Here is a 24,299-nt window from a genome sequence, read left to right as displayed (position 1 = left end):
TTGCCCACCCCCTGCAACCCCCAGTGTTAGTACCACTCTGGGCTGTGTAGCAGGACCAGGGGAAACATCTTTGTTGGGGAGTCTCCTCCAGGGGTCTGCAAAATAATTTCCCATCCTAATTGCCTTGAGGGAGATTGCTGTCTGATCAGGGGGTTGATTATTTGGGGAAAGCTGGAGCTTATCTGAGCTGGGAGGATGAGCTGAGTCAAGCATTGGGGATACCCATTTTGTGCAATGGTACCAGCTATGTGGTCTAGGGGTGCAAGACAGGTCTTGCCTAAGAGTTTAGCCCGTGTGTGCTGGGAAGCTGTTTCTGCTCTCTCTGCAGCCAGGGCGATCTGACTGCAAACAGTTCCCTCCCATCCTGGGGAGGAAAGTGAGCTGTTCATCCTTCCTGCAAAACAGCCCAGTTCCAGGAATGGGACCCTGCTGAAGGTCAGCCCTGAAGACATCGCATCCCACCATCCTGCCAAACAACCACATAGCTGGGCAGCTGCCAGGGGCATGTGCTGCTCCCCGGCATGCTTCAGCATCTTTAATCTCCTGCCTTAGTTTAAGATTTTGCAATCCTTCCCATCCAAGGGCTGTGCCCCACCTTCAAACAGTCAGTGACATGTGCCCAGACTGCTCCACTCAGCTTCCCTGAGCACTTGCCCTGTGCAGCCCAGCTCCAGCTCCTTGCAGCAAGGGGTGCTCAGACAAGCCACGAAGGGATCTCCCGAGGGGGGTGGGCTGGGAGAGGAGCTGTACCTTCCCTCTGGGTGGCTGCCTGTCATAATGCAGCTGCAGGAGGCAGTGAAAAGGTCAGCCAGGTTCACCCCAAAATGATAAAGAAGCCCTGTGGCACTGGACACCAGCATGAGGATGGGAGAGTGTCAAAGGGCCAAGACGGGACCAGCAGGAGGAGCAACAAGCAAGACACTTCCTCTATAAAGCCCCGCTCCCAGCTGGGAAGAGATAGCAGCAGTGCTGTGGACCAGAGTTGCTTGGGATGCCAGCCCACTGCTCAGAGGCACTGGAGGAGCACCTGGGTGGGTGCGATAGACTCTGAATGTGACCAGATAGACTTGTGCTGAGTCATGTCTGAGAGGCCCTGCAGCTTCCTCCCTTGCTGGCGGGTCTTGGCACACACCCCATTGCTCCTCCTTCTTCAAAAGGAAGGAAAGTGTGAGCTCCAGCCCTCTGCAGAGTAAGAGCAGCCAAGAGGCTCAAGGCACCAGCCCTCTGAAAGCCTTCCTCCATCAGAGCTCTGCAGGGGACAGATAGACTCACCACAACAGCGTGCAGCCAGCGGTCTGTCCCCACACTACTGGAATGGACAGTCAGCAGCACAACACCCCCAGGGAGCCCGAAATCGAGCTGTTTGTGAAGGTGGGTCCGGGGGAGGGGGGGGGCAGGGACTCTTTGGCTCACCCTCACCAAGATCCAGCTGGGTGCAGCTGTCTTCATGTTCTGTGAGGCTGGAGATGGGTACCAATTTCAGTGTCACTCGCCACAAGGGCTGGCTAAATGGTTGCCCAAACGGGTTGGCCATGCAGTGGTGTGGGGACTGGGGGATGTCATACTCAGCAGACTGAGAGATGCCTTGGTCTTGTGATGGTTATGCACCCCAGAGAAGTGGCACTGCTGGCAGCAGCATGATTGAGTGGGAACACACATGCGTCTCAAAACCCAGATAAGACAAGCCCTAACCTGAGAACAGCAAACAGAAGGGCTGGAAGCAGCCACTTCAGCCTCTTCTGAGAGCAGAGTTATGAAACAAGCATGGCTGGCTTGGGGAACTGGTACTGGAGTCCACATGTGGGCGAGATGGGGCAGCATCACAGAGGGGTACTGGCTGGAAACAGTTTCTGGGTTTTTCTCTGTTAAGCAATTTTCTGAACCCTTTCCTTGGAACATTTTAACACTCAAGTTCATAATATCTGCAGTGGCCATGGGCGGTGCACAAGGAGAGGAGCCAAAGCTGGTGGTCGGTGACTGTGTCTGCCCACGGCAATGCCAGGGGGGCTACGGGACACACTGTCAAGTGACAATGAGTAGGGGGCAATGCCTCTCTGTGCTACCTCATCGAGGTTTTAAGGGTGGTTTCTCTGTAGGCACTCAGGCCCATTCAGAGCCTACTCAGGGCTTCATTGCTCTCAACTTGTGGCAGTTTGGTGCCCAAAAGAACTGGGTCAGAGGCACTAGCTTCCTTGGCAGAGGCACCCAGCAGTTCTAGGCACTGAGTTGGGCCTTCCTTGGGTAGTAGTTAGACATACTTGCTAGAAAGGATTATCTGAGCCTTCCCAGGAGAGTTCTTCCCAGTCCCCTTGCCAAAATTGTAGCCACAGCACTTCTTGATGGACATCGAGCTTTTCTGAGCTGGATCTAGACAAGTGTATTCTTGGTAAAAGTAATCTGCCTTGAATTCTCTGCTTTACACTTTTCCTTGCGATGTCTGGAAAAGAAAACAACACATGAGGTGACTGCAATGGCAGCAGCACATTCTAGGGGGTTTTCAGAGGGAAGTGAAACAGAAAACCAGCAGCATTGTCAGGACTTTCCCTGTGCTGTAATTCAGTGTGAAAAAACCGTCCTGGCTTGTCTGTTCACAGAAAAGTTGATGCTGTTCCTCTCCATCCCAGCACTCAGGACCCAGCTTTACCAAAGACACAGTGGCTCTAGCTGCTGACAGGAACCCTCCTGTGCCTTCAGCACCTCCCCGGGCTGGGAATGCTCCAGACACAGCTGTTGCTGTGACCAGTGGCAGCTGTAAATTATGGGGAAAGCTGGTGCTTCCACAAGTGCCTACTGGTACAGCATGGCATGGCATGGCATGGCACAGCATGGCATGCCATCCTGCCTAAATTTCACTTTGGCACATGCTGGAGTTACCAGGGTAAGGATGGACAGGTGCAGAGCAAGTCCCGCTTTACCCTGAGGTTGGGGTGGGTGGTTCCCAAGGGGCTGGCAGTTTCTCACCCTGCCATATCCCTGGCACGAGCATCGTCTTGTAGGCTGGGAGGCTCTCCCTGCCTGGGAGGAGACTGCTTTGCAGCTCCACCAGGCATTTAGCTGCTTCTTGGCTCTCAGGGTGGTTGCAGAAGCCATGGCAGGTCCCATGGGGATTGAATATTTAGCAGTGCCCCAAGCAGGCAAAGCTATTTCCTCCTCCCACTGCATTTAAGATTGTTTCAACATGGGGAAACCACAGGAACTGTGAAGTAGCTTTGGGGTTTCAATGCCCTATGCAGCCCAGTGATGCCTCAGAAAGTGGGGGCTAAAAGTCTGAAAGCCTCCTAGAGATTCTGTGCTAGTCCACTCTGGGTTTCTCTGTCATGGGTAAAATATTGAGGAATGTCAGTTTGTGCCCCCCCATCCCCTACCCCCCTGCCCCCGCCCAGTTCCTGCTGCATCAGGAGGAGCAGCAGAGGCACTTTGGGGAAGGAAGTGAAGAGCAATGACTCCCCCCACTCCATGCTGCTCTGCGTTAGCCACTTGCAGCCACATGGCTGCAAGTCTCCTCTGAGGACTCCTGGTTCCCTGAGGCTCCCTCCACGGCCAGTGTTTGCCAGCAAGGCCCTTCCAGAGCCTGATGCTCCCCCAGCAGTGCCCGGGTACTGGTGAAGCTCTCCTCCAGTTCCTCCAGATAAGGGTTTTGGCTCTGAGCATCCTGGTATGGATCTGATTCTTTCTCCCTGCAGAGGCCATTTTGATTTTCTTTTCACTTTAGTCCAAAACTCTCCAGCTCTCTATTTTTAAAAGATAAGGAGGAAGACCAGCCTGAACAACTCAGACTGGAGACTGAAGCTATCAGACAAGCATGGAAAAACCTGAAGCAGGTGATCAGAATCTATGCCCAGAGCAGCCTGAGCCACAGAAACTCCTTCCTCACTGATGCCCCCTAGCCCACCCCAGCCCAGCCCACCCCACCACTGTCCTGATGTCCACCAGAGCTGTGTGCTGCCATGGCTCAGCACAACAGTTCCTGGGGGGACAACAAGACAATTTAAGCCCTCTCATTCCCTGCCTTGTGAGAGGCCAGGGAAGTTAAAGAGAGTGCAGCTGGCAGGGAGAGCAGGGAGGAAAGCATTGGTCCTCATGCTAGGCAGCCACAAAAGCACTTGCTGGGCTGTTGATTCTGGAGATGCTCCAAAGCACAGCCGTAGTTTGGTCATAGGTGGCAGGGGTGCTGGGGAGGGGGAGCAGAGATGCCTTGTGCTCTTGCCCATGGGCAGCCCTTGAGGCTGTTCTCTCTTCCTTCAAAGGAAGATTGAGACCCAGTTTCACTCCTTTCCAAAGAAGCCCTATTTCTATTAATGACACAGCATGTTCCTGAGCTGTAGCTCCTCTGGGTGTATTTGCTATTAATAGACACTGACCGGCCTCATGTGTAGATTTCAGCTTTAATGTCGGGCACACATCCTAGGGAATCAGCGTTTCTCAGTTCCCATTTCCTTCCTCAGATTTCATGACATAAAAAATACTTATTAAAAGTAAGTTTTGTTCCTCGGGAAAGACTAAAAGGTCTTGGCATAATGGAAAAAAACAGAACCCCTGCTCCAGCTTGCTACCTGGAGTATTGGAAGGTTGTTTTGATCCTTTTACAGTCCCCCTTAAGGTGAGTTTGATGTCAGTGTTCTCTTCCTGCAGTGCAGTGAAGCCGTGCACTCCAGATTCCACAGGTTTTTGGGTGTCTGTGGTGAATTGTAGTGCCTACCTCCAGCCCAGGAGAACCAGGCACACGTCTCTGTCTCCTCAGCCATCCTGTCTTATGGTCCCAAAAGAGGTGTGAACTCTGGAGCCACATCCAGCTGCTCACCCTGGACATTTTTGCTGCTACTTGACTCTGCCAGATCCTCTTAAATCTCATTATCCTCCTGCTTAGCCTCAGGACTTCAGCTCACTATCAGATATCAAGGCATAGTGCCGAGCTGTCCCACTAAGGCTTGTCCCACCACACTGCTCCAGGGGAACAGCATCCTTCTGTAACAGGGCTGCCATGACCTGTGCTGCTCCGCCCTGCCAGGGCAGGGTGGCCATGAGCTGGAGCACCACGCTTCACATGCAGATAAGGAACCCAGTAATTCTCTTAAAGCTGAGTTTCCTGTGAGCCATTTTACCTCTTACCACAGCCCAACTTCTGTCTCACCGCAGCATCTCAGCCAGTTTTTGTGAATGGGAGAACCTGCCATATCCTCTTACCAAACTCCTCATAGGGTGTTTCAGTCGTTTTTGCAAAGGATATTTTCAGCTGCTACATAGCAAGGAAATGTGCTTCACTCTGCCTGTGTCTGTGCTCATGCAGAGGGGCTGCAAAGGGCTCCTTTAGCAGCTGACAGTCGTCTCTGTTTCCTCCCAGTGCTGTGTGGGATGCCAGCACGAATTCTCTTTGGCACAACCCTCCTGTGCCCAGCCTGGGGCCGGCTGCTGGCTGGCTCTTGGGTTGGGCACATTGTGCCTGGGTTTGTTAAACACACACGAGATGGGAGGCAGACATGACCAGCACATGAAAACAAATTGCTCTTTTCCTGGCAAACATGAGCTCATTTCCCTCTCCCACTGTCTCCAGACTGGCGTCCTGGCCAAGTGGACCCTCCCTTCCTCCCCATCCATTGGCAATCACCTTCTCTCCCTGCCTCCTTCTCCACTTCCTCCCGGCTTTATCTCACATTTCAGGGAAGGATCTGATCCCTTGCATCCCAAGTATGCTCTTGGTGGCCCTCAGGGCCCTGGCTCAGGGTGGCTCCTACAGCTGAGCCCCCACCCCCCGGAGTCGGGAGGGGCTCCCTGCAGCCTGCTGTACCCAGTGGCTCTTCAGGTCCAGGCATCCAGTCTGTGTAAGGGTTAAATCTTCATTTTTCTGCTTTCCTGGCAGGCTGGTCTGGATGGAGAAAACATTGGAAACTGCCCCTTCTGCCAGCGCCTCTTCATGGTGCTCTGGCTTAAAGGGGTCAAGTTCAATGTCACCACGGTGGACATGACCAGGTGAGGTGGCACTGAAGCCGAGGGCCAGCAGTGGGGTGAGACACGCCCTGCTCAGCTTCCCTATCAGCACTTCTTCCCCCTGCCTGCTCTGTAGCCTGTGTGTCACTGCACAGGAACAATCACTGCCCACAAACTGCCCACCTCACTTGGGGTGCAGGTGTGGGTCAGCACGGACTTGGGCCACCTGCCAATGTGCATGGCCCAGGGATTCCCTGTCCTGCTGGAATGTGGGGACGACTTGAAGGCACTACTGGGCAGATCCAGAGGCTGGAGAGCACTTGTCAGCTCCCTGAACCAGCAGAGCTGGGAATGTTCCTGGTCCTGTGCTACCTCTCAGCCCCCACCTCTGCTGTGGCCACTTTCCTTGGGGACTGGTGGAGGCAGATGTGCTACAGGCTCTGAGCCAGCTTGTTTTCTCTGCTCCAGGAAGCCTGAAGAGTTGAAAGATTTGGCACCGGGCACCAACCCACCCTTCTTGCTGTTCAACAAGGAGCTGAAAACAGACTTCATCAAGATTGAAGAGTTCCTGGAGCAGACCCTGGGTCCACCCATGTAACTGCAAACTCACTCCTTCCCCATTTTGGGGCCTGTCACAGTGTTGTCCAGGGCTTAGCAGATTGGGGAATCAAGGCAGGGTGCCAGGAGGTGCCCCAGGGTAGCCCAGGCAGGTGGATGACCCCCCCAGCCCTTAAGCCTGCTCTGCAGGGCAGGCCCTTTGATTCTGAGGGGCTGGGTCAAGCATGTGGACACCAGGAACGGAAAAGAGTGGGAGGAAATGCACCAGCCATTGCACCCCTGCTCTGGGGGCAGAGGGGGAACATGGGGAGGTCCCTGCAGTGACCCTGGCACTGGTGGGTTTGCCACTGGCTGTGGCAGCTGGTGTTGAGGTAGAGGGGAATGTGAGACCCCTTTGCTTGTTGAAATGAAATGAAAGCAAATGTCCTAGCTTGACAGCAGCAATGCAGAGGGTGGCCAGAGGGTGGTTGGATGGTCTTCCCTGAGCTCACTGGGGAGTCCCTCAAACCAGCTTCCCCGTGCCCTGGGTGGCTTCAGGCCCCCCACTGCTGCAGAGGAAGCTCAAATACATTTGTCACCTGACTCCTTGAACGTGTCTGCTCTTGCAGCACAGCCTGGAACATGTCAGCAAACAGAAGACAGTTCCTGAGGAAGTCATGGGAGCTTCTAGCTTCCTGAGACCCCTCTATGCCAATGTGTGTCCTCCTCTGGGCTGGTCCAGAACTGCCTGAAGGCAGAGCTCTGCTCTGGGGTTCTGTTGCCACCAGTGTTCCCAAACTGTGGAGTATCTGCCCTGAGATTGTCTCCTGGCAAACACCCAGATAGAAGACACACTCACAGGGTGGCAGCTGCAGTAATTTATATCATCCTGATTCTCCCACAGCCAGATGAACATCCTCTGCATCCTCCAGTACCAGCCCTGGATTCTGTGGCCCAGGAACTGACACTGCTGTATCCCTGCTCCATCCCCACTCCATTCCTGCCTGCACTGACATAAATGTTTTTTTAAGGTATCCACACCTGAGCCCCAAGTACAAGGAGTCCTTTGATGTGGGCAGTGACATCTTTGCCAAGTTCTCGGCATACATCAAGAACGCACGCAAAGAAGCAAATATCAGTAAGGATTGGGGTTGTTCGACTCTCATCAACCATGCTGCAGCACAAGAAATGCTTTTGTGTGCTGGCAAATCCTGCCATGGGGTTAAGGTTCCTGCTACCTGCCTCACTGAATTCTCCTTGGGAAGTGGAGGGGCAGAGGGGAAGGATGAAGGCAGTTCTCTGCTCCTTCCACAGGGATAACAGCAGAGCACAGGGTGATGCTGCTGTAGTCACCTGGGAACAGAGCTGGCCAGGGTGAAGGCTGTGTCCCGATGGTGTGGTCCTGAGGGTGTTTTCCCTTTCTGCAAAACCTGTGTGAGGCTCAGGCAGCCCAGCACAGCCTAAAGCTTGCCTGGGAATCCAGGGCACACACTCACTACTCTTGGTTTCCCACCCTCCCAGATTTTGAGAAGGCCCTGCTGCGGGAGTTTCAGCGCCTGGATGTTTACCTGAACACTCCTCTCCCAGAGGAGATTGACCAGGATAGTGTGGAGGACATCACCATCTCCAAGAGGAAATTCCTGGATGGAGACCATCTGACTCTGGCTGACTGCAACCTCCTCCCCAAACTGCATATCATCAAGGTAATGCCACTGGCCCCCAGGGCAGGCACCTGCTCCAGGAGGAGTGGGCAGACAGTCCCCCTGCCAAAGCCAGAGAGTGAGTCTCCACCAGGTCTTGGAAGTTTCAGCCTCTTCCTCCTTCACTCTCCTCTAGATTGCAGCCAAAAAGTACCGTGACTTCGAGATCCCAGAGGACATGACGGGCGTCTGGCGTTACCTCAACAACGCCTATGCCTGTGATGAGTTCAATCAAACCTGTCCTGCAGATGAGGAGATCGAGCACACATATGCCAGCATTGCCAGGAAGATGACCTAGCCATGGGGTGGGGTGACAGCATTGCCCTGGCTGAGCCCTCCAACTCTGCAGTTCTGACACAACCAAAACCAGCCTATGGAGAGGCTGGAGAGGGTTTACAACACCGCTAGCTCCTGCCTTTCAGAAACAGCACCTTGCTTCACAGCCCCTGCCACTGCCTCCTCCTTCTGTGCTGTTGGCTGCAACCCCTGGGCAACAGCAGTGCTGACCACATGTATACATGCTCCCATCTGGATGTAGCTGCCTCCTGACTCCCCGAAAATGTTTCTCACAGCCTGTGACTATGTGTCATGGGAAAAGCTGAGGACTAGCCTCCTGCAGTAGTGCTTTCTCATCAAGAGATGACACCCCCAAATGGCTAGGCCAGCCCAGCCTCCCCATTCCCATCTGTCAGCCTGTGTGGTCCCAGCCACCCTGTCCTTGTTGTGGGATCCCAGTGCTTCCCCTGGGCTGGAGCTGTTTGCATTTGCCTGTTGCCAACCTGCTCAGCACCTGTGGCTGGCATTTGGACAGCCCTCTCTTCCAAGACATCAGCTTCCTCTGAAGATATGGAAAGGCTTTGCCCTGGCAGCTCATCACATTGAAAAATTTGTCTCACTGTTGAGGGCTGTGACATGGGTCTGACTCCCCATAGGACATGGGGGTAGAGGGGTGCTGGGGGTGATGCCTGGTGCAGCAGTGCCAGGACCAGCTATGGGAGGAAACAAAGGGTCAGGGGACCTGCAAAGGGCCTGAGGATGACGGGCTGAGGATCAGGGCATCCCTCCCATGACTGCCAGCACCCAGGGCCACGTGCTGCTAGCTGCAAGGTCCCTCATGGCTTCTCCCAGCTCAGAAGTCTCTGTGCCTCGCTGAACCCTGCAGAGGGTGCAGCCATGCTCTAGCTCGATACCCCCTAGTTCCCAACAACACGTCTAGCACCTGAGGGTAGGAGCAGCCACAGGGTAGGGCACATGTTTAGTTTTCACACTGGAAAGCCCAGGAGAACAGACAGCAGCTGTTTGGCAAAGTGCTGTGTCTGTGGAAAGGTGTGGGCAGTGCCCCTTGGCTCAGCATGCCTTCACATCCTGTGTCGTGACATGAGGTGTCAAAGCTGCTTTGCACAGCCATGACATCATGTGTTCCCCCTCTGACACTTCCAGCTTCCCCAGAACTCCCACCAGACCTTGAGAATTCGGCCAGCCCTCCCTAACTAGCCCCAGGCAAATGGATACTGTACAGTGGGCATGGTGGGTTCTGTGGGAACTGAAGCAAGCAGAGCCTCCTCAGCCCTCACTGCCACTTTCCTCTTTGCACTAAAGGTGTGTCCTCGTAAGCCTGCCTCAGATAGTGCTGGGTTTGGGGACTGGGTTTGTTACTAATGGGTTTTGGTTTGTTGTTTTTTATAAACTAAGAATAGCAATAAACTATATTTTAATATGCTTTTCTGGTGTGCTGTCAGCCAGGCACGAACACTGCTGGCATAGAGGGTGCTGTGCAGTGGCAGGGGCTTTCCTGCAGTGGAAACTCCTCTGAGATTTAGCAGAAGTGAAGCTGTAGCCGCAGTCTGTGCTGGCCTGGATCACTGGCTCAGAGTCAGCCCACTGTGTCCTGGTGCCTGGGGCTGTTCCTCCCTGGAGGCAGGACTTGGCACTTCTTGCTGACCAGCACAAGGTCTGGCTTTTCAGAAGCTCTGCTCTTCACTGTGGTGCGTTGTGTCAGTGGGAAGTGCTGTGGAAGGCTGGGCAGGTTAACTCTGGCTCCAGTGGTGTTTGGAGGTTGATCAGGAGAACATTAGGCTGAGGTTTGGACAAAACACATGGATCCATGCTTTCTTTTTGCATGATCTTCCTCCCTGAGGGATACCACACGTCTTCTGCTACTTTCACATCTCATGGCAGCAAGAGGGCAGTGACAAAGTCTTTGGGCATCTGGGCATCCCAAACTGATTCTCAGTGCATGCTCTGGTCCCTGGAGACAGGACTCAGCCAGTGACAAGGCTTATCCTCTGCTGCCGAGAGCTTCCTTGCTGGAGCAGTATTGGACCTTGCTGGCATTTGGAGGAGCCTCTCCCCTTCATCCCAGAAGCTGGCCATGCAGTTCCTCCTTCTGGAGGATGTGTCTGTGAGCTCCAGGTGGCTGACGTAATCCTAGACTCCTTGGCTGGGGTCATCAGAGGACACTCCTGGGGTGGATGCCCCTGCAGACTGGGGAGATCAGTCTGGGCTCCACAGCAAAAGACAAGTGGCACAATTCAGAGCAAGTGCTGGGGTCCAGGGAGTTTTGGAGAGGGAAATACTCATCCTTGCTCTCTGGAAAAAAGGCAGGCAGTGATTGAGGCCGGTCTGTGGGCGAGACGGGGGGTAGCACTGTCGGGATGGACGGAGATGAGAGATCTCTGAAGCCAGGTCGTGGAACTTGCGGTTTATTGCAAAGGGCGTGGGTACAGGGCCCTGCTGGGAGCTGCCAGCTGCAGCTCGGAGCAGGCCCGAGAGAAGAGAGAGGATGAGAGGGTAATAATGTAAAAGGCAAGAGCTAAGAGCATAGAAAAGTAAGTAAGAGTAAGAGAGCAAGAGTAAGAGTGCGAAGTTCCCATTACAATACAATAAATCATCTGTGTTGAATATTCTGATTCTCACTAACCAATCTAGTACAACACACAAATCCTATAGCATTTACATACAGCCTATAAGAATCACTACATTACCACACTGTGCTACATTTTAAGCCCTAAAAACTACTCTTCAGACCCCTTCTGCCAAGCTGGCAGGGTCTGCTCAGACCCTTGGACCTGCCTGCTTGCAGAGGGTCTAGTATCATCAAAAGGGGATTACCTTCATACGGCCACACCATTGTTTTCCCGTTGTTTAGTAACTAAGGGATGTCAAAGCTTGCTTTCATTTCAATCTCGCTTATAGTTTCTATATTCTTAAAATCTTTTGCCAGGCAATCATATTTGTAAGGCTTTCCTGTTTCATCTTCCCCAACACCAGTCCACCAATATCCCAAAACACCATCCATGAGACAGGGTCATGAAAAATGGCTTTTCTGAGAGAACAGCACTGAGGCAGTGCACACTCTTCCCAAAGCTGCAGGCACAGAGGCAGCTCCCAGGCACTGGCTGTGTCAGCTGGGACCTGGCCTAGTTCTCCTGTGTTTAGGTTTTTCCAGTTCCCATTAGAGATCTTGTTTTTTAACCCGACTTCAGTTTCAAATTACCATGCTATCAGCCAACTGGAAATGCTTCTAATTACTCCTCTTCCCCTGGAAGGCTTTAATTCAGAGAAATCCAGCTAGAATGACCTCAACCAGACCCTTCTTGTTGTGACTGCAGCTCATGCCCTACCTCACTGAGCACCACATTTCCTGGGGGCAGTGGGGAAGTGGCTGACAGGCAGAAGAAGATTTTAAACTTTGAAGAGCTTAAAATCCTGAGGTGTTATTCATGGAGGAGAGGAGACAGGGCAACTTGTTCTGTGCCTTTCCCTACCTGCACCGAGGCTGGGGCTCAGACAGGTTAAACAGTGCTTGCTTCATAGGTGCCACATGGAAAGTCCCTCTGAAGTCTTGGCATGAGATCCATGTTTCTCAGTCTATTGTGTCGTCTCATCTTATGGGATGGGACATCACACTGGGACTTTCTTGAGGAAGACAGGACAGGGTGATGAGCAGCCTGAGCCTCTTTTGTTTAATCATGAGGCTGACTGTGACCCTGCTGACCACAAAACAGAGACTCTCATTTCTCATGGAGTGCTTGAAGGTGCATTATCCAGAGATCATTGGTTACCTCTGTTTGCCAGTCCCCATCTGTCAGGCATGGATACAACTGGGAAACAGCTGAGATGAATCTACCATCCATTTCAAGTGGGCATGCCACCCAGCTGGGACTTTTCTCCAAACAAAAATATTTATCTAGCCTGTTTTCCATCCTCTGGAAAATAGAGGATGGAAAAAAATCAGAATCCTGCCAGGTTTTATGTTACAGAATGAAAAATTCTGGAGATAGGCTCATGCCATTTGCTATGGTGCCATGAGGAGTAAGCACACCCAGCCCCCCCCACCCCCCCTCCCCCTGCCCAACAAAACTCAGTGTGCATCATGAGCCAATATGCACCCAACTCAGAGGGCAGCTTGCTGGTCCTGTCTGTCACCAGGGGCATGAATGACCCTAGGGGACAGAGAGCTACTGGAGCAGTGCCAGGAAGTGGGGAAGTGTTAAGCTGAGCTGCCAATCCCATAGGCTGCAGGACCAGAAATCCCTTATTCCTGGGCATCTGAAGGATGGGAAGCGCAGGAACTGGCTGTGTGTCACAGACCCTGAGCAGAGCAGTGGTGAGAGGTGAGGACAACTCAGGGGAGGTTGTCCTGCAGAGTAAGGGAACCTGGTGACCAAGCTAGATGGTATATGAGTCTGTCAGGGTGCCCTTGGCACCTTCTGAGTGCAGACACTTGCCATGCATCCCCAGGTGAGGGCACACCCAGACCAGCACATGAAGAAGGACCAGTTTTGCCCTACAGTCTTCTGGGGTGACCTGAACGTCCCAATCACCCTGCTTGGGTTCCAATCCACTAAACTGCAGGAAAGCTCCTGCCTGGAGAGAAACCTCACAGGGCTGAGCCACCAAATTCACTTCTATGCATCCTGTCAGCTCTGCAGCCCTCTTGATGCATATCCTCTGAACACACCACACTCAGGCTCCAGCTTTTGGGGCTCTCACAGTCCCCACCCACATCCTGCTCGGCTTCCCGACCAAGGCAAGCAGCTAAGACCACTGAGAGGAAGGTGCAGCAGGAGTCAGTGGTCTGGATGTTGCAGCTCAGACCTGTCAGCCCACAAAGCCTTTCGGGGCTGAAGGATGGGGTCCAGCTGCTCTGTGCTTTTTCAGGAACCTGCCTAGAGCTACAGACCTATCACAAAGGCAACTTGCACAGGGAGGATGAGTGACAGGGCCTTAGTGAGGTCCCAGGTCTTTGCCATATATACAGATGTGCTGGACAGTACTTGAGGCGGCTGTGAGGATTTGGGGTGGCTCTGGGCTGTCCCAGAGAGGTGGCAGGGCAGCTGCAGTGACAGGCAGGAGAGAAAGCAGACAGAGCAGTGTGGGCACAGGGTCAGAACAGACCTTGCTATTTGCAACTCTGCCTCCCATGGTTTTCAAAGGCTAATGGGGATGGTCCTGGGTACTGCCAGCCCACAAAATAGAAGGGCTTGATTTTCCCCCATCATTTCAAGGGCCACCACATCTCTCATGGTTGTCAGGTACAGTGGTTCCCACTCAATGACTGTGAAAGCCCTATTAGCCCGCAAAGAGCAATTTTCCACTGTACATCATTTTCATAGACTGGCAGCTCTCTGAGAATTAGTAATAAGAAATACGCTCTTGCACAGTCCTAAACCCACTGTTTCTAATAAAGAGCTGTTTGCAGCAGCATCTCTCTTGTTGCTTTGATCTGGCACCAGCAGAATCTGAAAACACCACAGAGAGAAGGCAGGAACAGGGGATAGATGGTGGTGAGTCAGAGCTTTCACCAGCCCCCACAGCAGTAGCTGCAGGCACAGCACTGTGCTGTGGGCCTGAGGCCAGCTCCAGAGATGGCATCTGACCTCCAAGATGATGGTGCTGTAGGGTAGGCTGGGTGCCTGAGGGCCAGTCGCGGGCTCAGCCCTTTCCAGGCTGCAGAGGGAGCATGGAATGCTGATGGAGGACCCTGCTGTATGCACGGGACTGAGGCTGCAGTGGTGATGGAGGGATGGTCCAGGGTCCTGTGCAGACCTGCCTGGGGCTGTCATCTTGTCTGGGGCTGGGGGCTTACCCCTGACCCAGGTCCATCCTCCAGCACAGTCCAGTCCTGTTCAGCACATAGCAACCCACCAGGTAGACCAAAGTGGGATCTAGTTCAGACACTCCACCCAGGCCCCACACTGCCCATAGTGGTGATAGGTCTCTCCTGGGACATGCTGGGACCTCACCCCACAGTGAATGTTGCACTTTCTCTCTGTGATTCTTCAGAAATCCACATGCTACTCACACATCTGAGGCAAAGCAGAAACCCTCTCTTGCATCTACTTGGAAACTTCAGCTGCTGATGGCATCTTGAAATGTCTCAACCCTTCTGTCTTTTTCCACTCCCCATGAAGAACTCTTTTATAAGAGTGGGAACATTCCAGCTGTCCAACCAATCCTGGGCCAGGGCAAGCCCCTGATTCCAGTGAGTGACTGCCTATATCATCCATGGGGACTCCAGCACCCTTGTTCAGGCACAGACTCAGGAAAGAGCTGGTCCTCTTCAGACCTGCAGAGACACAGCCAGCTGTGATCAGAGACAACACAGCAGCTGTGGGAGCCAGTCTGGTCTCATTGCAGTGCTCCAATGTCCTGGCAAACCATCCAGGACTGGGCTGGAGCAACATGATGGACGCTGCTGGGCCTGGACAAGCTCCTGCTTGGGATGTGGCTCCTGCCATGAGCCTGTGGCACAAACAGCAGCTCTGACGGATGCTCCTGCTAAGAGTTGCCTTGCCTGGGACTATGCAGTGACCTTCCAGAGTGACATGGGGTTGGAGACCCTGTGGGCTATGGGGATGAGGCAATTGATCAAACAGGGCTGCAGGCTTGTAGGGCTTCACCATGACTTTGAGGCAGATCAGAGACTGTGAGAAGGAGATGGCAACTGGACATCAACTTCATAGGTAGAAAAAAGCATATGGGTAATACATGTGTTCCTCAAACAGCTTTTGGGACTGTCTCTTTTTTTTGTGTGTGTGTGTGTTAATTCAGCTTAATTTCTTCAATACATGACATGTCCTCACATCAACTGTGAAAGATTGACCTGGGCCAGATGCCAGACACACCCCAAAGCTGCTCTGTCGCTCTCCCTACAAGGTCCAATTCCCTTTAGCAAATCTGTTTCAGCTTGGGCTCCTCTCTCCATGGGGCCACAGGTCCTGCCTGTCAGGAGCTTGCTCCAGTCATGATCTTCCCATAGTCGTGGCCTCCTTTGCGCATCTGGTATGGGGTCCTCCCTAAACTGCACGTGGACCTCATGGACCCTTGTGGGCTACAGGAGTCAGCCTGCAGTACGTGGCAGGGATGGAACATGGCTGGGGTGTCAGGAGTGACTCACAGGGCTGGAACATGGCCCAGCACAGCCCCAAAGGCTCCCTAAGGCTGGCAGCACTGTACCTCCATCCCCTCCACCAGCTGCCTGGACACTAGACACCAGTTTCTCACCTGTTCCCAGATCCAGAGTAATTTTTGTGAGTCCAAGAGCCTGGATTTGTCACTGCATTTTGACTCCACTGATGCCAGCCTGTGACACAGTACAAGGAGGTTTTCCCTGGCCTCTGTGGCTTCAGGCACAGCCTCAAAACACATCCTGAGGGAGAACCGCAGGGCAGGGCTTCTCAGCCATAAATCACCCCAGTGTCAGAAGAGGAATAATAAATGTATCCCATGGTGCTAAAAACCAGTCTTTTCCCACAGGAGAGCAAGACAGAGATTGTGGGTGCAGTTTTCTGCCTGGAAAACCCCAAGTTTACCCCGTGCCTTTCCTGATTGCTGCACAGGGAAGGGTCGTGCTGGGTCTGCAACACAGAAACAATGAATAGAGAAGCCAGTTTTCTAGAATAAATTAGTGATATTTAAAAACAACTCCAGCACAGAATCAACATTTCCACAGAAGTAAAAACCCCAACATTTTTTCATTAAAGAGATTTATAAATATATATGTATATATAAGTGTTACATTAGTATAGATACTAATTAGTACCATAAATGCACACATACAGACAGATCTCTAGATAAGAAGTTTTGGGGTTCAACGTTGATCCATGCTCCTTATGCTGTGTCTCAAGAGCACCAAATCCCCAGAGGAAAGCTCTGGATCCTGCCCGTGCTCGGCGGATCCTCGGCGGCCGTGCTCGGAACGTGTCTGTGCCTGCCCTTGGAGTCTGCCCCGGTCCCATCCCCAGCCCTGCCCCAGCAGGTTAGGGCAGACAGACAGCCGTCCCGGCCGGGGAGCTCGGGGAGGCGCCCTGGCTGTGCTGGGTGCTGGAGGCGGCCCCGCTCGCTAAGGCTCGCTGCCAGGCGGGGCACGGGGCTCGTAGCCGGGGAAGGGAACTGCCCCAGGGACGCTGCAGGGCGAGGAGGGCAGCTGGTAGGGGCTGCACAGACACGACTCTGCCTGCTCCAGGCAGCCTCGCTGCGCGGTCCTGTCGTCTTGTTCTAGTTCAGTCCAGCCGCCACGCAGGGGCTGGGGAGCACGGAGGCGCTGCCCTCCCTCTGCCTCCGCACTGGGCAGGAGCCTCACGGAGCTGAGCCGGATCCAGTGCCCAGCCGTGCCCAGACTCTCCTGCAGGTACTCCTGGTTGCAGCTTCTGCTTGGCACGGGTAGAGGAAGGTGGCTGCCTGCTCCCAGGACTGGGCACTGGCATTTAGAATAAAGCTGAAGGTGCAGGGGGAGCCATGTTTTAGGTATCTGGCTGTCCCCATCACCTATGTAGCTGCGTCCAGCCAGTCCCACTAGCACCAGCTGCTCTGGCAAATCATCCCCATCACCTGCCTCCCCATCCTTCTCCAGCTGTGAGGGGACCTGAGAACCTAAGGCGTGCCCCAGCTGACTGTGGGTGCAGGATGGGTCCCTTCCCTCAGTGCAGTTTGGGCCAAACCCATTGGCACAGTAGCCACTACTCACATCCTGGACAAGGCCTTGCAGGAGCTGTGGGACCGTGGCTGATGCCTGCACAGCTGTGGGTGGCCCGTGGGAGGGGAGCACAGTCTGCAGGAGCAGGGCCAGTGGGTCCTCCTCAAGCTGGAGTGGAAGCACCTGCATGGCCATACTCAGCTCGCTGTTCTGGAGAGCCTACAAGGACAAAAGCAGTGACATAGTCAGCCTCAGCTGGCTAAAGTCCTGCCAGCTAGGGGATTGTGACAAACTGTGCTGAACACCAAGGGCTGCACTGCCTGAGACCCCATCCTTTGCTGTGCCCCATGGCTGGCCAATGCCCTCCACCAGTACCTTCTTCTTGGGGGACAGTGGTTCAGACGGCAGGGGAGGCACATGGGTACCAAAATGGGCTTGGTGATGTGAGAGTTGGAGGAAAGGAGGTGCTGAACTCTTGCAAATGCAGGGAACCCTGGCTTGGCTATGGCTACACACCAGGTGGAGGCTGGAGGAGGATCGTCACTCACCAGTGCTTTTGGGAGGCAGGTCTCCGGAGGATTGGGAAAGACACGCAGCTGCATGAAGCAGATCCCGGCCACACTTAGTAGCAGCAGCAGGAAGAAGGTACTCAGCACAGCAAGGACCCATGGAAAGCCTGCCAGGACATCGCAGCAGGCTGAGGGGTCACTCAAACACATCCCTCCCACCCCACCCTCTGTCAGTGTTTCCCATCTGTGTCATGCTGGGACATTTCAGGAGGCAAGCCCAAGGCAGATCACAAGAAAGCATCTCCATGAGAGGTCCCCACTGGGCAGCACTGGGCCACAACCCTGACCACAGTGGCTGGGGGTGAGGTATTCACACCTCCACACAGGTTTGTGCTGTGAGCAGGATCTGAGATGCCAGCTGAGTTGGTGAGAGTCCTCCCACCTGAAGGGCCTGCTGGAGTCACCAGGCACTGCTCAGCCTCCTGGCTCCGCTCTCTGGCAATGTCTGCAGCCACCGTCCGGACACAGTACTGTGTGCTGGGCTTCAGGTGCCCAAAGGTGCAAGGCACTTCCCTCCTGCTCTGTTTGCAGGGCACCTGAAAGCAGATGTAACAGGTGGCCACAGAAGCTGGAGATGGGGTTTTTGCATGGCTCCACTGCTCTGTGCAGCCTCAACATCCCACTTGCCCCATGGTCCCTCCTCCCAGGCACCTTTAACACTCAGTTCTTTGCCCCAGGAGGTGTTCAGGTCCCAGAGCATCTCCGGACACCTGTGGCATCACCTTTCATCTGAACAGAACCAGTCCAGTTCTTCTTACCCAGGGGAGGGAAGTGGTCTCCTGCCTTGCTGAGCCCCAGACTGGGGGTGCACAGCACCTGACACCTGTATGTGCAGCGAGGTGTGGGCAGGACTGCAGCACAGGCACCCCCACACCACTACAACCTGAGATGGTGGCTTTGCTGCACCAGGAAAGCTTGTGCAAGCTCTGCACCTCTGGGCCCTGCCCAGCTACCACACATACCTGCTGGACAAGTAGGTCCCCCTCGTACAGGTGCAGCCAATACCACAGTTTCAGCAGCACTCGGTTGACCGGCTTGTAGGAACCAGTTCTTCTCTGGTAGGGAGTGGGTGGTATGATGATGTTTACACTGAGGATTTGGTCCTGGAGTAGCCAGGACAACTTGGGGGGGCCAACAATTGCTGTAGGGAAGGGGAAAAAAATCAAAAATTAGAGTCTTCAAAGGAAGGCAGACATCTTGTTTCTCTAGAAATTATATTTTTCTGTCTGACATTCCCCTCTCAGAGCACAGAAGCTCCTCGGGTCTTGCCTGATGGCACTTGGTGCTCTGAAACCAGTTCTAGGAATGGCAGCCACCACATCTTCATGACAGCTAGCACTGCTTCTGCCTCCTCTTCAGACAGACAGACCTATGGCACCACCGGCTCCCTCTGCTGAGACCTTCACCCCTGAGCCATCCACCAGGGCCTGGAGATTGCCAAAGCCAGCAATCACTTTCTAACTGAATGCACCCACTTCCACGTCAGTTGGATGCAGAGGGAATGAATAAGGGAACACAAACCACCAGTGTAGAATCCATTATCTTACAGATTTTGTTTATTGCAATAACCCATCTGATAGAGGTCACAGGAGGGTCCTGAAAATTTTCTAGCTCCAAGAGACTGCTAGTTTTTTTGGACAGAACAGCCAGTCTGTGACTGAGAAGAGGCACATTCCCACACCAGGCAAACACAATAGTCAGGATAAATGGATTACCGGAGGGTCTGCCCCTGCCTGCACCTGCCTCCGCCAGCTTCATCCCAGACCATGTGTCCTGCGTTGGCTTTATGATGCTTTTATACCCAGTTGTCTTGTTCTGTTTATGCTGAATAATTAGTTTTGCACCTTTAAGACTTGTTCCAGAGAGTGAAGGGGGGAGAGAAGAAGTGTGCAGTTTGTTTTCAGACCCTGCACTCACTCCTCCACATTCCCGCTCCTGGACTGTGTGATCTGCGGATGGACAGACAGCGGGACAGAGCTCTCCTTTGCTTGTAGTTAGTTTCAGCTAGCTGAGGCAAAGAAGTTCCATGGACTGTGGGTTTTTTCTTTTTTCCCTTTTCTTTGGACCTGTCTAAACCTGCTCTGGACTGAACACCCAGCAGAGCACCAGCAGCTTGTACCTGTGGCCCACCAGGCTGGGCCTGGCCCACAACATTCCCAGCACCGGAGGGACTGATCAGAGACTGAATGAGCTGAACTGCAACCCAGGGAGGGGACTTTCTCAATTTGTCATCTCTTGTGGACCAGCAAGGAGTTTTAAAGTTTAATGGTGTTTAGGTTTTATTGTTTAATAAACAGGTTTTTTCCACTTTTCTCCAAGCAGGTATTTTCCTCCCAGACTGGTTGGAGGGAGGGGCCAATTGAATCTGCTTTCCTAGAGGAGCCCTTTGGGGGTTCTCTCCAAAATCTGCCCTGACCCAGGACACCATGACAGGGGAGGAAGATGAGCCTCTCAAAAGCCAAGCCTGGAGGCATATCCTCTTTCCTGCCCCATCTCGCTGCATTCCCCAGAGACCCAAATTCTCACTGTGCCTTGCTGGCCTGGGACCTCCTACCAATCACCTCATTGTGTCTCCTCTGTCCTTTAGCTCTTCACCCAGCTATCCTCCAGCAGCTCTGCCTCATCCCTTTCCTCTGTTTAGGGCTCTTGACTCTTTTCCCTCCAGTATCCTAGTATGCTTTCCCACTGGATCCCATCAGATCTCTCCAAGGTCCCCTCTCCCCATCGGCTCCCCAGGAAGAGCCCAAATGGAGAAGCTCCGCAGTCCTTACTGTCTCTGTACAGCTGCAGCTCGCTGGAACTGGCCCACTCGGACTGCTCACCTCCGGCAACCACTCTCACCCGTGCCCAGTAGGTGTCATGAATCCTGTCAAAATACAGCTCACACACACAGGAGTTTCTGCTGTTCCCCCCATAGGCACCTGCCTTGGTCCAGTTCGAGGTTCTGCACAGGGAGAAAACACAGGGATTGCTTCTTTTCAGCATCTTGCCAGCCCAAAGGGAGGGATGCCCAGCCACCACCATCCTGCCCAGCTGGACAGTGCAGGAAGGCCCAGACATCAGCCAGCAGCATGCCTGGGATGTGTGAGGAGGGGGGTCACCAGCAAGTTCACTCCCTCCTGGGGACAGATGGCATCTGGCACTATGCCCTGACCTGTGCTTTCCACAATGAGAAAACATGCAGCCGTGGCAGGGAGAACCCACCAAGGAGTTGAGGCTGTTGAGGCTCTGTGCTACGAGGGAAACTGAGCAAGTGGTGACAGCTTGAGCCTCAGAGAAAGGTGACTTTGGGTGGGGGGGGTCTTATCAACACAAGAAGAAGATAGAGCCTTCCTCTCAGTGGTACCCAGCAAAAATACAATAGGCAGTGGACATAAGTTGAAATACAGGAAATCCCATTTAGCATAATGGGAAAAAAAACAAATCCAAAACCTCAGTCCAAAAGCAATCCCTTTGTTACTGGGATGGTGACCAGGAAAGGGACCAAGCTGACCGGGGATGTTGCCCTGAAGATGTTCAAAACCCACCAGGACACACCCCTGAGCTGACCTTGCAAGTGCAGGGGTAGGGCAAGCCAATCCCTGCCAACTCCACTGCTCTGTTACCCTGTGGCATTTACTGCCAGACAACAGTCCTCTGGCTGCCAGGGGTCCCCAGCAGCCTCTGCCAGGGTGTAAGAGGACCAGACCTCTTCACCCCCTCCTCCCCACCTACCTGTTCCTCCACTCCACCTCATAGGTGGCAGAGCTGGGTGAGCTGGGATCTGGCTCCCAGTGCAGCCAGACATGGAAGTTCTTTGCCTCCAGCCTGACATGCCGTGGCCTCAGTAGCATCCCTGGGGAAGAAGCAGAGGGGTATGAAGCAGTGTCCTGCATGGTCCCCTTGTAGCACAGGCTCCCCAGCTTCATCCTGACATGGGCAAACACTGACTTCAAAGCAGGTGCTCAGCACCTGTACCCCCACAATTGGTTGCATGCTGAGAACATCCTCTCCATGCTTCTGCCAAAGCAGAGACACAGCTGACAAAATGGGAGAGACAACACCCTGACACAGCTGCTGCTGACCCGGGGGTCTTCTTTCTCATCATTCCTTGATGACCACTTGGGCCTCTCCTCTTCACAGATACCTTCAGCAGGTCTGAGAGGTGCCCCTGTGCCTCCTCCTGCCCTGCAGCCAGGCCCGCCCGCCCGCCTGCCCACCCCCCACCCCCCCACCCCCAGACTCTGGTGACAACTTCAGCACTGGCTTACCCTGGAGCAGGGAGCAGCTGGCCAGGGACAGCAGCAGGCGCAGGGCAGGGCTCATCCTGACCACAGTCCATCCATCTGCCCCAGCACTACGCAGCTGTGCCAGGGGCCATGGAAATGGGTAGGTGTGCTGGAGCTGTTCTGCCACCCACAGACATGATGGGCTGCTGGGACCTGGGATTAAAAAATTAAAAACAGAAGCTTCAGCCAGTGACACTGCCCCATGGAGTTCACATGCCTACTGTGGCACAGAGGTGTCCACTATGGAGGGCAGGAGTCCTGCTGCACTCTGGGGGTGCAGCAGGGCAGGTACCCTCAGGGCTGTGGTGGTAAGTGGACCCACAGGGACAGTGGGCAGCTGCTACACTTCTATGGCACTATGCACGTGTGCAGCAGTCTTCTGTTGCACCCACCTCTGGCACCCCGTGGTGAGAAGCCACAGTGCCTTTGTCACCAGGATGTGGGTCTGAGAAAGCTCCTCAGCTCCTCACCTGATGCTCACGCCACTGGGGAGGTGACTCAGCGCAGCTCTGGGCATGACTCACACTGGGACAACCTGTGACACCACTGCCAGGACACCCACAGCCATCCCACAGACTCCCTGGTATGGGGAGGGCATCACCCACAGGGCAAAATGGGGCACAATGAGGGACCTCCTTGGGCTGTAAGCAGAGACCTCAGACTGTGAACCATAGCAGAGGCTGGTCTGGCTGGGCAGCTGCACATGGCCAGTCCCTTCTTACCTTGGCCTTGCCCCACCATTCAGCCACCAGGAATCTTGCCCTGCTCCTGCCGGTCATGGAGGTAACCTTCCTCTTCTGGAGCAGACATACAAGGGCTTTGAGGCTACCAACACCAACCTTGTGGTTGTGGGGACACATTCCCCCATGAAGGTGGGGAGTTCATGGCCACCTCCCAAGGCAGAGGGGTGGGAGTACCCCTGACCAGATGGGACACCAGTGGGGCTGGCTTACCACTGTCACTGCTTCTCACTCTTCCCATTTCTTTTCACTGTTACAAGCGCAACCACCTCAGCACGTGGGTACAAAACATTGTCCCCACGTTTTCTCTGTCCCTTGCAGGATTAAGAGCTTGAGACAAGGAGGAACAGTCAACAAGCAAGGACATGCAGCTGCAAACTGTGGGTGAGGACTGAGGTGAGACCTCTGAAACACCAGAGCCGAAGCACAGGCAGTCGGCCTAGGGATTCCCCCCACCCTGAGAACAGCAAGAACCCTCCTGGCCTTGCACCAGAGCCCACTGAAGGAGGCAGTATTTCTGTCCAGAGGGAGAAAGAGCCTCCGGGATTGTTCCTGGGGCTTATGGAGGCACAGAGCTGGGGAAGTGATAGAGACCCTAGGACCAGCTGTCTGTGCAGGCAGGGACAGGGCTGCTCTCACTGCAGAAGGCAGTACAAGGGAGGCAATGCTTCCCTGAAGCATTGAGGGTGACTGCAGGCCAGTCCCCAGCCCCCCTCTGAACCCCAGCACATCCGTTCCCCTTCTGCCATGGTCACACTACCCTGAAGCACCAGCACTCCCCCCAGCCTTGATCCAGCATCTCCTCTCTGCCCAACTGCTGTATCAAAAACCCGCCTCACCAACCACACTGTTAAACATAACACCCTCATCTCAGCAACCTCACATTTGGCTCTGAGTGTTCACTGGAAGTGTTACCACGGTCTGCTCAGCTGCCAGGCTTCCTCCAGATGGGGAACAGTTCGTGTTGCGTGTGCCACCACGCTGGGAGGAGTGATTTGACTTGGGTGGTTTGTACCTCCTTTGCTGAGCCAGGGTTTGGTTTTTTTCCTTCCTTGCTTCCTCAATAGCAACATCCCAGCTGGGCATGGGTGCTCAGCAGTGCCCTCTGCACACCAGAGCTGAGGCACAGCCTGTCCCACCACGCCATCCCAGCATCCTGCAGTACCCCTGCACAGACCACCAGTGGCTTGGGGATGGAAAGGAGCAAGTGCTCAGGCCAGGGGTGACATGTGGCAGGGCAGACACAGGCCAGGACATCCCAGCAAAACCAGTAGCAGGTTTTATCCTTGCCAAGACAAACAGAGGGCTGGGGCCCCTCATTTTGCCCTGGAGACCATGAGGGACCTACCTGCACATGGCTCTGCACCACCTCAAGAGCTCCAGGCCTCTGGCAGCCCCCTGGGACAAAACACAGCTGAACTTGAGCTTCCCAAGAACTGCACAACCATTGCAAGACTAACAGAGCCATTGACGGCTGCATTGTGGGGCTTATAAGCACCATTCAACTCTGCCCAGAGCCCAGCAGTCACCGTTGGCCTGAGCATTCCAAAACAAGAGCCCTATGGCCAAGAGCCACCCCGGAGGTCAATGCCAGCATCTCCACTGTTGTCCCTGCACCACTTCAATGGCCAGCAGTGTTG

At 54.1% G+C, this 24,299-nt stretch overlaps 2 protein-coding genes across 5 annotated transcripts; one reads left to right on the top strand and one right to left on the bottom strand.

The window, feature by feature from the left end:
- The first annotated feature begins 961 nt into the window (after positions 1-961).
- Positions 962-9,882, top strand: LOC103816300 (chloride intracellular channel protein 2). The gene is made up of 6 exons (XM_009090246.4): positions 962-1,371; positions 5,858-5,967; positions 6,394-6,519; positions 7,494-7,600; positions 7,984-8,165; positions 8,299-9,882. Exons 1-6 carry the CDS (start codon positions 1,315-1,317, stop codon positions 8,458-8,460), a joined length of 744 nt encoding a protein of 247 aa, XP_009088494.1. The 5' UTR covers positions 962-1,314; the 3' UTR covers positions 8,461-9,882.
- Positions 9,883-16,077: 6,195 nt separating this feature from the next.
- LOC127059618 (interleukin-22 receptor subunit alpha-1-like) lies at positions 16,078-24,242 on the bottom strand. Of its 4 annotated transcripts, none has more exons than XM_050974487.1 (8): positions 21,902-24,242; positions 21,366-21,486; positions 20,423-20,595; positions 18,614-18,792; positions 18,034-18,187; positions 17,631-17,758; positions 17,134-17,301; positions 16,078-16,884 (listed from the first exon to the last, which is right to left on the bottom strand). In XM_050974487.1, exons 1-8 carry the CDS (start codon positions 21,954-21,956, stop codon positions 16,510-16,512), a joined length of 1,353 nt encoding a protein of 450 aa, XP_050830444.1. In that variant the 5' UTR covers positions 21,957-24,242; the 3' UTR covers positions 16,078-16,509. The 4 variants fall into 4 exon arrangements, with proteins under 4 accessions (XP_050830444.1, XP_050830442.1, XP_050830443.1 ...); XM_050974485.1 differs by having other exon boundaries at positions 16,078-17,301; positions 21,902-22,072; positions 22,312-24,242; XM_050974486.1 differs by having other exon boundaries at positions 16,078-17,301; positions 20,474-20,595.
- Between the last annotated feature and the right edge of the window lie 57 nt (positions 24,243-24,299).

Source organism: Serinus canaria, chromosome 4A, assembly GCF_022539315.1.
Source record: "Serinus canaria isolate serCan28SL12 chromosome 4A, serCan2020, whole genome shotgun sequence".
Taxonomy (NCBI): domain Eukaryota; kingdom Metazoa; phylum Chordata; class Aves; order Passeriformes; family Fringillidae; genus Serinus; species Serinus canaria.
The sequence above is the reverse complement of the archived record's forward strand: the minus strand, read 5'-3'. Positions and strand labels throughout refer to the sequence as shown.